This window comes from Carettochelys insculpta, chromosome 9 (assembly GCF_033958435.1).
Source record: "Carettochelys insculpta isolate YL-2023 chromosome 9, ASM3395843v1, whole genome shotgun sequence".
Taxonomy (NCBI): domain Eukaryota; kingdom Metazoa; phylum Chordata; order Testudines; family Carettochelyidae; genus Carettochelys; species Carettochelys insculpta.
Window position 1 is genome coordinate 2781350 of NC_134145.1, and position 16858 is coordinate 2798207.

Sequence of the window (16858 nt, forward strand, 5' to 3'; positions counted from 1 at the left end):
ATAGGAAGCTCACACAGGAGGTATGGTAAAAAAAGATCTTCAGCTGGAATGGTTAAAGACCAGTTTTTATATTACAATGGAATGATATCCCAGGACTTTGGAGGTATCAGCTGTTCCTCTTCAGTAATTAGAGAATCTAGACTTGCAATAGATTAATTATTTGCAAAGACCCTTTGTTTCTATTATACCAGTCACGGGCATTGATCCTGCGAACAATCACGTACCTTCACTCACATAGGACGACTCGTGTAGAAAGTTCCACATGTACTTAAACACCTGTAAGGCTGGGCTTGTGTTTGAAAAATTCTCACTGCATTTGGAATGTGATGTCATACATCTAATTACACGTTACTTTACATGATACTGCTTGTATCATATGCTATGCTTAGCGAGTGGGCAACCAATACCTTTAAATTCAGTAATTTCCCTGTGAGTTTACCAAAGCTTTGATACGTTGCTTTGAGATTGAGTACAGTGTTCGTCTCTTTCACAAGCAAACAGAACGGTGACTGTCAGCTGCCAAGAGCCCAAGCTGCCTCCTCGCTAATGGCTCAGTCCTTATTCCGGTAAAATACCTAAGCCTCTGCATTTGGCTGTCCAGCTTGAGACACCCGAGATCTGTGGAAGTAGCATGCTCTCCAGACCGGGCCAGCTGAAAGGGCTGTGGCAACCAAAAATCCGTGGCCAAGATGTGTGGTGTGTTATCTCCACTTCTGAAAATCTGACTGCTGTTATCTTCAGCAGGCACTTTTGCACAGCATGAGGTGTTAGCTCATGCCCTGGGGGAAGCTGCCAGTCAGGTTCCACAAGGAACCCTGGCAAGAAAATCTGGAACAAGTGAGGAGGGAATACTGAGAATTGTGGTACAAATGAAATTCTCCATGATCCAAACCATCACCTCTTCGATCCCAATGTGATAGGTGCCTTAGAAGTACCTGATATAAACACCTATAGGTATACCAAGATTATTGTGTGTCCCCCCTTCTCCCCTTCTGTCCCCCGGGAAGAACCTGCCTGGAAGAAAGGAGAACGACATAGAATCATAGAACACTAGAACTGGAAGGGGCCTTAGGAGATCATCAAGTCCAGTCCCCTGCCCTCGTGGCAGGACCAAGCACCATCTACACCATCCCTGACAGGTGTCTATCTAACCTGCTCTTACATATTGCCTATGATGGAGGTTCCACAACCTCCCTGGGCAATTTATTCCCATGTTTAATCACCTGACAGGAAGGAAGTTTTTCCTAAGGCCTAGGTTCTGCCCGTCCTCATATAGATTTTTCTGAACTCTCCTGTTGAGTGGAGAAGCAGAACCACTTCCTGTCCTAGAACAACTCACCAGTCTCTAAGCATCTCCCAGTGGCACAAGGCAATCCACACAAGGCTCAGGGCCTCCACACTGGTACCATCAGGGGCCTCTGCTGGTTCCTCCGTGCCAGGGTCAATGAGGCTCCAGAATCTCCCCAACACAGTGACTCCTCAACAGCCTCAGGGTGTATTAATTCCTTAATGGATTCCCTGGGAGTTTGTGGGAGGTGCCTGGAGGAGCTTCCTATTTGTACACAGGTCTAGGGAGAGTGATCTAGAGCACAGCGCATCTGGATGGTGAATCATAGCACACAGTGATTTTCATCCATAGATGGAAAAGAGTTTTGCAAAGCTCCCTTATTCTCCATTACAGATGGGAAAACAGAGACACAGAGAGTTACCCACACTCAAACAGTGAGTGTGTAACAGAGCCAGGAATAAGCCCTAACTCCCAGCTTGGCATCCTGTGAGCTAATCCATGGAATAAAAATGCATTCTGTTGCCTGTCCATGAAGCATTCGTACTGTGGCATAACCACACCCCATATTATAACAATGAGGTAGCAGACACCTCCAAACTGTAGCATGCATAGTTCCTTGAGTGCCAACATCTGTACTGCTTCACCATGACACAGCCAACAGGCAGCAGCACAATGGAAATCGCAAAGCGCAAAATACAGGGTGTGAAGCATCCTTAGACACAGGTGTTTGCTGACTGCAGAGGACGGAGTTTCAGGGTATTTTTATTTTGAAACATGAAGTGTAAAAAGGAGGAAGGCTTTGTTTGGCTGCTGTTCTCCATCCAAGGTATAATCATGCTTTGGGCGTGCAACCATGCTGACCAGCCAGGAAAAACAGTTCTCTTTGAGATGTTGTAAAAAGATGTGGGAAGTAACTTACATTTCTTAATCACCCAAAACTCCCATTGACTTTGGGATGATAGGCGACACTCAGATAGTGAGACTAAACTGAAGATCTACATGAATTTAGTAACCTTAAACAAAAGCTGCTGCTGTTCTTGAGAGTGGGGATGACAGGTATACACATCTGCACACACAGAGACAACAACACAAGTCGCTACATTAAGCAGCCAAGCTCCTTCCACTCTTTATGGTGACCATATTCTCCTTACACCTCACAGTGTACAAAATATGTGCACCTGTGTTATTTATTTTTTAAAAAAGGAAAGAGCTGACTTTTTTCATGTTAAAAGTTAATCCCCTCCATGACTAAATAAATGTCTCTGACATCAGTTCCTGAAGTACATAATTCCTTTGTGGACAGGCACAAACGTATGTATAATCAGAGAAAGAATTTTCTTCACTGCCACACTTAAAACACCACTGTGCATGTACCTCTAGTAAGAGAAACAACTGAGAGTCGGAAGACCTGACTTTGTGTGACGCACACACCTAGCAGCATGGTCCACTGTCCTATGTAGTGAGACCTATACCACTTACACACAGAAAAAGAATGGGTCTCCTCTGCAGCCTTAGCTGAGCGCCAGTCTGCCTGTGGGTAGTTACATTTGCTTTCTGGGGCTCCTGCCACTGATTTATTGTATGAGCTTGGGCATGTCACAAGTGCTCTTTCTGCCTATCTTTCCTTACGTGACTCATGTTTTTTAACACTCCCCTACCTCCCCCTGGTGTTGTGAGGTTAAATTAGTTAATGTTTCTGAAGTGGTCAGGTGGCACTGGCATTGAGTGCCACCGAAACGCCTGTAAGCTGAAAAGCACTGGCCTGCTGTTATGCAGGAGGAAGGGGTACAGGATAGTGAGGTGTGTGGCCTACAGGGTTTTTATGCTGAGTTTGGGATGGCTGCAGAGTTGGTCTGAGCACAGGTTGTTTGTGAGACTGGACCTTAATTTGCAAGACACGCTAGAAGCCTTCAGAGTCAGAGCTGTTCTGTCAATACAGAGCAGAATGGTGTTCTGCAGAAGGCGGTACGCAGGACCTAAGGCCCCAGGGCAGGGACCCAGGGTGAGGGGAATGCACAAGAGGCGGGGCAGAACTATTAAATCTCCTCTGTCCCAAGAACTAAACGAGCTCCTGGGGGACATTGGCAATGACATGCAACCAGCCTTCAGGCCAGCAGCCAGCCCCGAGCCAGAAGGCAAATCCCTGTGACGGTTAGCAGGGCCCCCGGGCCGCCCAGGCGGGCAGGGCCCGGTGGTGGACTCCATTTCCCATACTCCCTTAGTGCCCTAATGTATTCCGTGCTCAGGCGGGCTGTGTGTGTGTGTGTGCGGCTCCGGTCCCTGGGAGCGTGGAGGTTCATTCACTGATTAGAGCCGGCACTGAGAGGCAGCACTGCTCCTTCTCTCGCACCCACTGAGTCTCTCGGTCTGTTCTAGCCGAGCCGAGCCGAGCCAAGCCAGGCTGCAAACACGCCCAGCACTTCCCATGCGCCGCACTCTGCCCCGGCTTCCCTGAGCCTGCGAAAGTCCAGCCGCCCCGCCAGGAATTTCCACGGTGAGTGCGGGCGGTCTCCGCGGGGCGGGGGGCGCGGGGGCCGGCCAGGAACCGGGGCTGACTCCCCAGGAGCGCCTCTCCCCCGGGCTGGGGCGACTGCGCGCCGGGGCGCTCGGCCGGTGCCTCCGGGTTTCCCAGCGGAGCCGGGCGCTCGGCAGAGCCAAACTTTGCGGGCAAGTTTGATCTCCGCTGCCGGGGCGGGCGCCGAGCCCGGCTTCCTCCCGCCGGGGCGGCGGGTCCTAGTGATAACGGGCTCGAGTCCGAATCGAGAGCCCCCCCGCCTCCCCCCCCCGGCCGCCTGGTCCTTCTGCCGCCCGAGAGCTGCGGGGCCCGGGGGACTCAGGTGCCGGGACACGGGGTTTGCGAACGGGCCGGGTTCGGTTCCGCACCGGCCTAATCCCCCCCCCCCCCCCCCGCGGCCCCTCCGCGGCCGCCAACAAACTTTCTCCGAGGCGCCAGCCCCGCCGAGGGCCGGGCCGGGGGCCGAACAGGCAGGACCGGGCGCAGCCGGGCCGCAGCCCCTCTGGCCAGCCAAGCGCGCCGCGCGGGGGAGAACTTTCTGCGGGCCGGGCCGGGCCGAGCCGAGCCGCCCGCGTTTGGGGGCGCGGAATAATTCTCCCCGCGCGCCCCAAGCCGCCTGCCCGGCCCCGGCCCCAGCCCCAGCGCTGGGAGCGGCCCCCTGCCCTGCCGGTGCCGAGGTGCCCCGGCCCCCCGTCAGCGGCCCGGGAGAGCGGCCCCCGCCCCGAAAAGCGCCGGGGAAAGCCCCGTCTCCCTCCTCCCCGAGCTCGCTGCGCCCGCCCGGGTGAGCGGGTGCGGACGGGGGCGAGCCCGGCGGAAGAAAGGGGAGCGAAGGCGGAGGTCGCCGGCCTGTCCGTGCTGGGCTCGGCGGCAAGGCCCTCCCGGCCCGAAGGACCTCGGCGGGGAACGCCCCGCAGAGTCGCGCCCCGAGGGGCCGGCGGGCCGGACACACACCTGTTTACTTCGCAGCAGGAGGCGGACACGGACGCCCGGGTTGCGGGGTTCGGAGCTAGCGCGGGACGCGCGCGGGTTGCGGGGTTCGGAGCTAGCCCGGGACGCTGCGGGGTTCGTAGTTAGCGCGGGACGCGCCCGGGAGGTTGCGGGGTTTGGAGCTAGCCCGGGAGGTTGCGGGGTTCGGAGCTAGCCCGGGAGGTTGCGGGGTTCGGAGCTAGCCCGGGAGGTTGCGGGGTTCGGAGCTAGCGCGGGACGCTGCGGGGTTCGCAGCTAGCGCGGGAGGTTGCGGGGTTCGGAGCTAGCGCGGGACGCGCGCGGGTTGCGGGGTTCGGACCTAGCCCGGGACGCTGCGGGGTTCGGACCTAGCCCGGGACGCGCGCGGGTTGCGGGGTTCGGAGCTCGCCCGGGACGCTGCGGGGTTCGGACCTAGCCCGGGACGCGCGCGGGTTGCGGGGTTCGGACCTAGCCCGGGACGCGCGCGGGTTGCGGGGTTCGGAGCTCGCCCGGGAGGTTGCGGGGTTCGGACCTAGCCCGGGAGGCGCGCGGGTTGCGGGGTTCGGAGCTCGCCCGGGAGGCGCGCGGGGACGGGGGTACTTTGCCGAGGATGCAAATTGGAACTCTGCGGCGACTAGCGACAGGCAGAGCCGCGTTCCGCGCGGGGCAGGCGGAGAACCAGCGACCAAACCCTGCTGCCCGTGCGCCGCGGCGGGGCCCGGCCGGGAGAGGAGAGGAGAGGAGCCCCAGGTAGCTGCAGGTCGGAGCCGAGGGCGCCCCGCGGCACTCACCCGGCTCGTGTCTGGTCCCCGGAGCCCCCGCGGGTGCGCCGCTCCGAGCGCCTTACGCGCCGCAGACAGGCGAGAGCTCGCCCGGCTTTTCCATTGCAGTGCGAAACATCGGCGGGGCGCGGGGGTGCGGCGGCGGAGGGCCAGGGCTGCTGCTCGGTTGGGTTTGGTTTTGAAACCCCCTTCCTCTTCCAGCGCCCGCTGGGCTCCTGTGCAGCCCGCCCACCGCGCTGCGAGCGGGGTAGATTTTCGCAAGAAGTTTGCAGCAAAACCAAATCAGAGACAGCATCTTCTCTAGCAGCGAGAGACGAGGCTGAGTCCGTCTGCACAGAGGCAGCCGATCGAAGGCGAGGTCCCCAGTGCCTTAAAATCCCACCGTCCCTTTCCCATTTCCAGCTGAATGCGCTGCCTCTGCTCAGCGGGACATGGCCCTCAGATTTTTTGTTCTAAGCCGCTTTTCATACCAGCCAGCTCCTGCAATTGGCATATTTTGTACATTTTAGAAAATGAACTGTTTTTCCTTTGTATCTTAATCCACTGATGAGATCTCTGCTGTGTTGGCTTTCTGGCTTGCATTTGTTTTATTTTTTTATGGAAATCCAGTTTAGTTCAAATATATAATCCATTTGAGCACTTAAATCCCCAAACAGCTGGCATTATTTTGTTTTATAATCTTTGGCTTTTCTACACAGGACATATTTATAAATTCTTACTTGACATTTATGGGGGAAAACTTTATTGTAAATGTATGTTATTTAAAAAAAATCTGTCCCAATTTCCTCTCTGTTTTTGCTAATGTTTCTACTCTTTTAAAATAGCGTGTTACTTTTTTTTTAAAAAAAAAAATAATTATTTTCCTGGAAGGAGAAAAATGTTAATTTGTCTCTTTATTTTAATTTCTGGTGTTTGGAAATGGTTGAGAGACCACAAAAATGCAACCTGTTGTAATAAGCAATGTGGTGTGTTGTATTTATTTTAATTGATAGCAGAGAAGTGATTTGTTGGTTGAAACTCTTAACGCCTGAAGATATGCACGTTTTTTTATTTTTCCCGTCCAGGCTGATTAGCAGAAAGGTTTTTATGCTTATAACAGCCCTGTTTTCTTTACTCACACCATGTTAGATATGCCGTCTAAATCCAGCCCGTCTTAGATTATTTTACTTTTGTTTTTCGTTGTGCCAAATTGAAACTAGTGTTACAATCTTTCATAAACAGAGGAATCAAACTACAGCTAGAGATCACCGATAGATTGTTGATACGAAGTGGGGTTTCTTTATGAATCAAAATTAAGGCTGTTGATTAAATTTGTCTTGCTTTTGGTATATTTAATTTTGCAGTTAATAATATCTAATATGCTGGTAATTTATATGCACTTTAAACAAGGTATCTTAAAAATTCTTTGGAGGAGTCATTTTTAAAAAAACGTAATTTTTTTGGGTCTGTCCTTTTCACCTCGATTCCTGGTAGACAGTTTATGTGGCTTCATGGATTGAGCTCTCTACCCCACAGTTCCCTCCACTCCTTGTTTAGTTAATTCAACAAAGGCTTTTGCAATCTGTTTGGAGTTTGTCCGATGCCGTGGAAAAGTAGCTGCTGATTTATTTGGTTGCTTTTCGATTTCTGTCTCCAGCCTGTCTTTTTTCCTCCTTTCAGTGGGGATGTCAGCTGTTATTACTTCCCATTGATCCCTTTGCAAAGTGAGAAGTGAACTAAAATTAATGTCAATTCCACTGCTCGGATCAATAGCTGGAGTTATTTTAATCTGGATTTGCACGGGGTGCTAAATTAAAAAAAATCAGCATAGAGGGAGAAAAGTAACAGTTACTTACTTTGCCTCGTGCCCACTCCCTTACAGTCACTGAAATGGTCCATCAACCTGATTATCCTACAATCCATAATTTTTTAATTAAGAAGGTCAGTTAGTTTTCTTATTTTGGGTTCTGTATTTAAACCCCTGACATTTTGACATTGGGAGTGTATTAACTATAGATTTTCATAATGACTGGTCCGCCGCAGTCTCATCTGTACATGTTGCTAATGGGGGCGAGGTGGGGAGGGAGAGAGAGCGAGAGAGAGACAGAGCGAAGAAGGAAGTAGGAGTTTAAAAAAATTAAATTTGGCCGGGTGAGATATTGTAATGCGTTGATTTATTCCTGGCATAATGAAGTTTGCAAACGAATAAGGCGGCCGGAGTGATTCAGAGTATCCTATAGGAGTGTCAAGTGTTGTGGCCGGAATACTAATTTATGCAATACATTTAACGTAGTGAGCTGGTGGAACAAGTAAAAACAGAAAAAGAGGCCAGGCGGGCGTAGGGTGGGGGCAGCAATGGTGCTCTTTTTATTTTTTTGGCAATCATATTTTCCAACGATTTCTTAGCCCGACTTGCATATTAATTATTGTTTATATGTGCGCCCGTGGTCATTTGTTCATATGTGCTTGTTAAACTTATTTTATGTCATCTTGGAAATAAAAACAGTAACCCAAAATTCACTAGAGGATGCAGTTTTGTGTGTGTGTGTTCATGTGTGTGTAAACCAGCTTTCCTGAAAGCAGCAGGACAAGTGTGTCCAGCCGTTCTTTGCTTTAACGGGCTGCCTCTGGCATCTCTCTCCCTCTGCATGGCTAGAACTTGACAGGAAAGTTATTTAAATTTTGGAAGAGAGCAAATCTGTTAATGCGAGATACATAATCTGGTAATTTAGCAATGATGTCTGTAAGGAAGGGTGCCAAATGAGGAAGTCGAGAGATGATGTCCACTCATCTTTACAATTAATAACAGTCACTGAAGCATTTGGAGGCAGGATGGGAGAAAGGAAATGTTATCACTGACTACATTAAAAGCACAGTCTGAATTTCATACAGTTTGTTAACCTAGGCGCTCTCATTCATGGAATACAAAAGGTACTCCATTAGGAAGAGACTTTCAGTAAGTTTTATTTGAGATGTTTGACCCCCAGGATTTAAGAGAGACAATTTGTAACAGCTTTTTATTATTATATGATTTTCTTAGCCCTTTGAGCTCCAGCAGGCTAGTATATTGTTTCAAAGTTGTAGTTCTTATGTTTTAAGACAGGGCTTGGGGACTGACTGGTAGGTAGTGGAAGCTTAAAAAAGAAGGCATTAGGGTGATTGGGAAAGAAATACCAGACTAAACCATGAAAAAAACGACAAACTCAGAGAGATGCGGAAAAAAAGATTTTTCTGCCTCCTGTCCAAGGGCTTTGTGGCTCAGCAAATGGATCTGGCTGATCTGGGAGGCTCAGCAAAATGCATGCCAGAAATTTTGTTAACATTTTCCTCTAAATGTTAATGGTACATAGAGAGTGGTTTACAAATCTACTTAAGAGCTAGTGCATTAGGAACTAAAATTACAGGTCCGTTCTCCGCCATCCCTGACCTGAAAGGCAGACGTTTGTGGAGATCACATGGCAGAGGCACCCATTATGATTTTAAATATTGTCAGAGACGCCAGGCATTTTATTGATGGGGTCTCTCCTCCTTGAAAAAAGAAAGAAAAAGAGAAAGCGTGTACATGCTGTGTGTGGATTATATGAATATGTAACATGCATACCTCCAGATGTGCATGTACTGACGCGTACGTAATGTGTGGGGGAAAAACACATATATTACACACGTTTTGTGCTCATCGTAGGCAGTATAAACAACTGTATAAATATTTCTGTGCGTGTAATTACATACACTTGGTAATATATGTTTTATAAATATTACCTTGTAATGACCACTTGGTGGGGGAGGGAATGGTCTCTTAATTTTAGACCACACCTAGACGGTTGTTGTGGGGGTGTTTCTCTTGCAAATAGACCTTTCATCCTAATGTGTTGGGTAGGCTTTTTCCCTCTGTCTTGTGGAGTGGACCAGAGTTGCCTTCACTTGTGTTGCAAAGATGTCTATTGATTTTTGTGAGTGAGAAGATGGGTCTGTTGTTGGCCTATTGGTTCTGATGCATGCTGGCTTCCTCCTCCATGGAGAAGCAAGTGCAGAAACCTCACCCTTTGTGTTTTCTCTTCCTTTCTGTTTCTCTGCAGCGCCAGGCTGGCGATGAGGCCCCAGTGATCAACCTGTTCTAGAACCAGGCATCGCTTGACCTTCCTTCCAGGGAAGACCATTCCCCTTGTGATCCTGCTGAGGAAAGAGACGCCGATGGACTTACACCGGGCAGCCTTCAAAATGGAAAACTCCTCCTATCTTCCCAACCCGCTGGCATCTCCGGCCCTGATGGTTCTCGCCTCCACGGCGGAAGCCAGCCGGGACGCTTCCATCCCCTGCCAACAACCAAGACCATTTGGAGTCCCGGTATCAGTGGATAAGGATGTGCACATCCCCTTTACCAATGGCTCATACACTTTTGCCTCCATGTATCACCGACAAGGTGGGGTGCCAGGGGCATTCGCAAACCGTGACTTTCCCCCATCCTTGCTACACCTCCACCCCCAGTTTGCACCCCCCAACCTGGACTGCACGCCAATAAGCATGTTGAACCACAGCGGCGTTGGTGCTTTCCGTCCGTTTGCCTCCACTGAAGACAGGGAGAGCTACCAGTCAGCCTTTACGCCAGCCAAACGCCTGAAAAACTGCCATGACACTGACTCACCTCACCTGCGCTTCTCGGATGCTGATGGCAAGGAGTATGAGTTTGGAACCCAGCTCCCGTCCAGCTCCCCGGGCTCCCTCAAAGTCGATGACACAGGGAAAAAGATCTTTGCGGTCTCCGGTCTCATTTCTGACCGGGAGACCTCGTCCAGTCCCGAAGACCGAAATGACAGATGTAAGTACCTCTGTTACCCTTCTCGGCTTTGCTGCGCTCTGCCTTGTTGACGCACTCAACAGGTGCGTCGTTCGGTCGCGCTGTGGTTCCTGCTGAAGGAATGGGTTCCGTCTTCTTTCCTTTGCGCTGAGTTCAATGATAAAATGGTGCCTTGTTTTCCTTAAGTGGACATTGATGGATTTCATGGTAAGGTGTATTGGAAGGAAACATATTTTCCACTGCACCTGCAGTAGAGACTCTGCTCTCTGCTTGCAACTGGGGCAGTTAAACACGGAAAGGTGTCTGTGCCACTAGGCTGGCAGATATACGTATGTGGGGGTGCGTGTACATTGGAAGGGGGCGTCTGTAATAGACAGCTAGAAGTTTTTCAGGGAGCTTGTCAGTTAAAACTCTACACACAGGTCTCTTCAGTATTTTCTTTTTTCCTCCTCCTCCTCACGTGCTCAGTTTTGCTGCCGAGGATGCCCGCCTTCTGGCTGTGCTCCCCAGAACAGGGCAAAGCTCCCTTAGGCCGCATTTCGCCCAACTTGGGCATCCCAGGTCTCTTCTGGAGATACCAAGCTGATTATGTTCCTAGGGCTCAAGAGGTGACCCCCCAAAATAGGTTGTGTATTTTCTTGGGAACCCCCTTCGCATGACCATTGAAAGGAGGTCTGCTCCTTCACCGACCTGCAACTGAACTGAAGCAAACCTGTCTCATGTGCGCGACTGTAAGAGCTCCCCCCATTCTTCAGTCGCCTTCTCCCTCGCAGTGTCTCTGCTGGTGGGAGGCAGGAGAGCTGTCCCCTCCTCACATGGAAAGCTGACTCAGTCAGGGCAGGTGCCACTTTTGGGGGGGCTGTCTCAGGGGAAGAGGGGCTGCATTGTCCTACTTCAGAGCAGTGAGATGTGACAACATTTAACTGGCGTGATCTCTTTTAAACATCAGAGCTTAGTTCAGATGCCAGAATGGGTTTGTTTTTACCTGGGCCCCTTTGTACATTCTCGTGGATTTTCTTCTCTTAATTTTTTTTTTCAAAGAAAACTGCAGCCCAGCTTTCCCGCTCCCCTTCAGATATGATTTTTCTTCTTGCCTTTATGATGCCGAAGAGAGTAATAGAGACATTGTGTCTCTCTCTCTCCCCTGTCGGCACTGCTTCCTCAGGCTGTCTCCTTGAATTAGCCACTGTGCTAACTTACAGCGCTAAAAGGTATCTGCCTAAACCCAGCACGCTTTTTCAATAAAAGTCATCATAAAATCAACCTGCCTTGTAAATCCATTGCTCTTTGGTTTGGAAATATGCTGTAAGTCTGTCTTTTATGTCAGCGTTTGCAAGTGCGGGATGATTCCTGCCGAAGACAGCAGCCTTATGCTTCTCGCAAGCACAAATGGGATCTCTCTCCACCACTCTTTATGTCGCTTTGCGTGCATGAGAGCTGCTTTCCTGTCCTCTCATCAGTGTTGTTAACGTGTAAGCACAGCTCTTGTGGGGAAAAGTGTGTGGGCAGGGGTGGAGCTTTCATTAACCTTTTTTTTTTGGAATGGGAATGTAGAGTCACAAGGCGCAAAGATAATCCATGTTGATATTTTATGGATCTTTCCCCCTTATCAATATCACCTGGTTGTGGAAATGAAGCTTACTCAAATGAATACTTTGAGAGATAACAGCGGAAGAACAGGACCGCTAGCTAAATGAATTTAAAGCGCGTCATTTGCTGTGAATCTTGCTAGCAAAACCCTTTCAGATAGCCGATATAAAGGAGTAAATCTGTTAAATGTATTAGACCACATGTAGCTCAGCAGTGGACAAGACCCACAAACGCATTCACATGGTCCTGTGTAGAAGGGATAAATCTTGTCTTCACCATGACGTCGGGGGTGCTGAACCTCTGAAAAATACATACATGCTTCGTACAGGAGCAAGGCTATGAATGGAATTCACTGGCTTCCATCCAGCCCTCGAGAACGATTAGATAGGGGCATTATAACAAGAGGGGGAGAATCACAAATTTTGGAAGCAACTTGCAAAGTTGTTAACATATGAACTCCCCCCTCCCCACCCTCCTTTGCTTAAAAGAGAAATGGAAATTGGTTAAAATAATCAGCCTTTGCGCTAGACCAAAATGAATGCAGGCATCGCAAGCAGGGGGGGAGAGTTCTGACTAAAAGATGAGAGAGAAACTGGTTTTATTTTTGTTTCTAATGCCCTCATTAATTTTAACTGTTTCAGATTTTAAAATTTGTTTTAATATCATCTCAGGTTTTAGATGCAATTGCTAGCATGGATTGCTTTGGCATACGTTTTAGATAGATATTAGCTCAACATCCATTCATGCTTAATTAACCTTAAAGTTATAAAATAAGTACCAGGACAACATAAGATATATTTGACCTTCTCTTCTTCTCAGTGCATTTAGATGTTGCACCAAACAGCGTGTTTTCTATGGATGTCTGAATTTTACATGCATTCACACTGTGGGTTTATTTACTGTGGGGTTGGAGTTTTAAAAATGTATCTTAATTATCGTTTTATGGCAGTTCTTAAAAAGGAAAAACATGAGGGATGACACAGCTGACTGGCAGTGCCACAGAACCTGTCACGCACTGAGATGTGCATACATATTTGCAGGGTTATTTGTGCTTGTATGTAAAAAATATATTTCAGGGCCTTTAAAATTTCTCATCATTGACCCTTAGGAAGTTTCTTCGGCTTCTTATGTGAACAATGATTCATAACCATTTGGGAAAGAAGGATTCTTTTACCCGTAGTGTAGACTCTGTTACAGGGACATGGTTCTGTGGCTGAGCTTCTAGGCCAAAGTGTATAGGAGACTGTAATGAAGCTCCATCAGAATAGCCAAGTCTTTATATACTCAATAGAGGCTTTTCAGAATTGCAGGATTCACTTATTTGGTTGTATCTTTCAAAACTCTGAAGGGGATTAGACCATGCGATGGGCAAATCACTTCACTGCACTACGTACGTCCTGGGTACCCGCACAAGCAAACATTTTGAAATAGTTTTTACATTTCCTTGTACTGCTCCAAATTTAGAGATGATTTTCTGATGAATTTTCCCTTAAAAAAATGGGAATCCAGTGCACAGAGTTTTAAATGCCCCAAAAATGGTTTATATGTCAGAAAGTACGGCAAGCCATAAATGTAGACGAGCAGAGATGGAACCCATTCTATGCACAGCTGTGGCTGTATTCAGAGAGAGATACTTTGTGTGTGTGTGTGTGTGTGTGTGTGTGTGTACACACAGGCACTCTTGGGACCACATTCTCATTCTAATTATACCACTGCAATCAGGATCTGGCCCCTTGATGCCTGTGCATAGGCTAGGAGAGATCACATATTTTGCAGAGAGAGCCACTGTTTGATTTTTAAGTCAGGATGTTGCTTTCAAATGCTGTGTGTATGTTGGCGCTGTGAGTCAGGCTGCTAATGAGTGATCAAGACGTGCAGAGCGTGTTTGTGTTAATGGTCATTTTGTAAATCTGTTAGAGTGTTTTGGTTTTGGGCAAGTTGCCTGTGACTGTAGGATGCTGCTCTCGGGATGCCGAAAGAGGCCGTGCATGTCATTAGAAGCACATATAAAAGCACACTCCATCCAGGGAGGAGGTGTTGCTGTTTGTTTATACACATGGTTTGGACAGGCCGTTCTGTTTAGATGCTCACTGGGAAACATAATGACATCTATAGAACAGTTTAGGTGCTTCTTGTACAGCGTGTGTTACAGACGTTGGCAAACGCATTTCGTGGGGCTTTTAAAATAAATGAATCTTCATTAGTGTAGGTAATGTGCTGTGCGTCGCATACGGCGCTGTGTTCTCCTGTGGGGTAGACATCTGTAACTACCTGTGAAAATGATCCCCTGTTTTATTTTCTGATTTCGCATTAAAAATTATCCTGATTGCTCCTTGCACACAGTCACCACGGCGTCACCCCGCCCTCCCACAGAGCAAACTGGCAGGCAATCACCATGCTGGGGCCTGGATTGCTTGGCAGAGATCTCTGAGCCCAGGGAGATGCAGTGCTCTTCTGCTTCGTCCTCCCTTCCTGTAGAGGCTCCCCACAAATGACTTTCTCCGCCTTAAGATGCTTCCAGACTCTGCACAGTCCACATTTCAAGACCACAGTGGCAAAGCAGTTTCCCGGTGACCACTCACTGATTCTGTCTCGTGTGTTTTCTTTGGTACGTTGTGCAGAAGACTGGTCTGACGTTAAAGAACTTGAGTCAGGAGACCAGGCTTATTTTAATTCTATATCTGCCGCTGGCTTGTTTTTTCCTCCTTGGCCAGTCATGTCACTTTTGTCTCAGTTTTGACATCTCGCCCATGGTGATACCTTGCTCCTGAAGTTGTACTCAGAATTAATTAGCTAATTTGTCAATACTTTGAGACCTTTGCTTCTCTCCAGTGACTTTCATCAAAATTAGGGATGGTATATATTAAAATAATTTTAACTACTACATGTAAAATAAATAAAAATTTTTTTTTTACTGGGACACTGTGAATATGTCAAGGTCCTGTTCCCCCCCGCAGCAATTAGGGTTGTGCCTTGCAATAGGATGAGGGGTTCTCATTCCACTTTAGGATTTTATGTTTTTTATATGCTAGTTTTAGGTTTTTAAACTAACGATCTGATATTTATAAAACGCTATGAAAAATATAAATCTCTGTTTAGGTGCTAAACATTGTTTTCATGATAAGAGTTTTCATTCTTGAGCAAATGTTCAAAATGCAGCAAGTTTGGCCTTTAGAACAAGTCTCAAACATAAGCACACCAGAGCAAAATGCAGTTTACCCTCTTACAGCATCTGTATTGCTGTGTTTGTATTTATACAGTAGGACCTACACCAATTGGTGAGTTTTGTGTAAAGGTGTGTGTGGCAGGGCATCTCATTTTTGAATTATTCCATGGCACAGCAGGGGATTCGAGGGGGAATATTTGCTACTGAATGAGCAGCACAGTTCTTGCTATAATCACCACTTTCCAGGCAGGTTAGAATAGGGGCCTAACATGAAGTGACACTCTGATGTTAATAATCATCCATGACCAGGTGAGATTGAGTGCTTAACACCGCTCATGAAATAATAAAATAAAACAAATGGAACAATTACATTTCCACTGGGTATGTGGAGGGAGAGTGCGACAGGAGGTGCCGCGGACGGGTGGAAGGAGAGGAAATATAGTCACTGACAGCCACGTTTTCTCTCTGTTACACCAGTGAAAATGCCGTGAATTCACTGGCGTTACTTCGGATTTTACACTGGGGTGATGGAGGTCAGAATCTGGCCATGCGTGAGCTGCTGGAGTGCACAGCAATCCCCTTCTTTGTGTTTTATTCGGCAACAACCTTTCATTGCCCTCGGCAAACTGTTGCCGAGACTCCTTTTCATGCTGTTTGGTTTAATTGTCTTGTTGGGATAAAGAAATGTTTGAACAGCTAAAGTGGAGAAGGGCTGGCTGGGAGCAGCCCCTGCCGGCTGCAGGGCCATCTGGCCTGGCTTGGATCTGTGGGTCTCCGGTTTATATTTCTCTTTCTGTTATTCGGGGCTATCTCGCGCACTTGGAATGTCTAATCACCATGGTGAGAAACCGGACACTGCTGCCTCCTCCAGCCCCCCTGCCCTGTCTTTCCCTTGCCATCAATTGTCATGCAGAACCGATCCAAGTGACCGTTTTACTGGCAGCCATCACTGGCCGTCTTTGCCTGATTCTGGGCAGAAGGATGGCTTTTAATTGATCATTTGGGTGGGAGGGCTGGGGCTGTTTTCTCCTCCAAAATGTTTCCCCACCCGGCCTCTGCCACCCGGCCAACCTTCCTGTGATCTCAGACGGGCCAGCGATTTCTTGTGACTGGTCTTCCTGTTGGACTTTTGCTGGCTGGTTTATGTAGTCTAAAGAGTTCATGACAGCAGCTCTCCGAGCTCTGTGCAAAATGTAAATGACATATTTATCTATCTACATCTGCAGGAATGGGCACGCATACAGTCCATTTTGATCATTCTCTCTTGCTCCGTGTGTATATGTGCATGTGTATTTACTGTACAGTTATAGTGCAGACTTTGAATCTCTCTGGATAATTGACAAACCAAAGTTTTCTTCAGAAAAACAAAACAGCATAAAACTCTGGGGGGCAAATCCTGCTTCTGAACCGAGATTATATCAGAGTCTGAATAGAGCTGAAGTCTTATTAATAAAATGAAACCGCTTTCACAAAATTGTGCATACAAGGTACCAGTGAGGTTGATCTTGTAGGTAAGGCATTGAAATTGGATGTCAGCTCTCCTAGACTTAGTGACTTACAGTGATCTTGGGCAAGTCTCAGAACCTTACTTTCCCCATCTATAAAATGGGGATAATACCTACCTACCTACCTCTCAGCAGTTGGTACAACGCTTTGAGATTCTCTGACAAAAGGCACTGTGTATTGTTTTTAATATAGTATGGTTAGAATATCATGTAGGAGTATTATCTGTTACTACTAAACTTCAGTTAGTAAAGGCAATGGCCAAAGCACACATAAAGAGCTATTAGACTCAGAG

General features: G+C 48.0%; 1 protein-coding gene across 1 annotated transcript in view; it reads left to right on the forward strand.

Moving 5' to 3' along the window:
- The first annotated feature begins 3652 nt into the window (after positions 1–3652).
- The window catches only part of RNF220 (ring finger protein 220), a 322120-nt gene continuing 308914 nt past the window's right edge, over positions 3653–16858 (forward strand). Inside the window, exons 1-2 of the mRNA XM_075002647.1 lie at positions 3653–3782; positions 9586–10325. Of these exons, the coding sequence (XP_074858748.1) occupies positions 9701–10325 (625 nt within the window). The 5' untranslated portion in view covers positions 3653–3782; positions 9586–9700. The remainder of the gene's footprint in view (positions 3783–9585; positions 10326–16858) is intronic.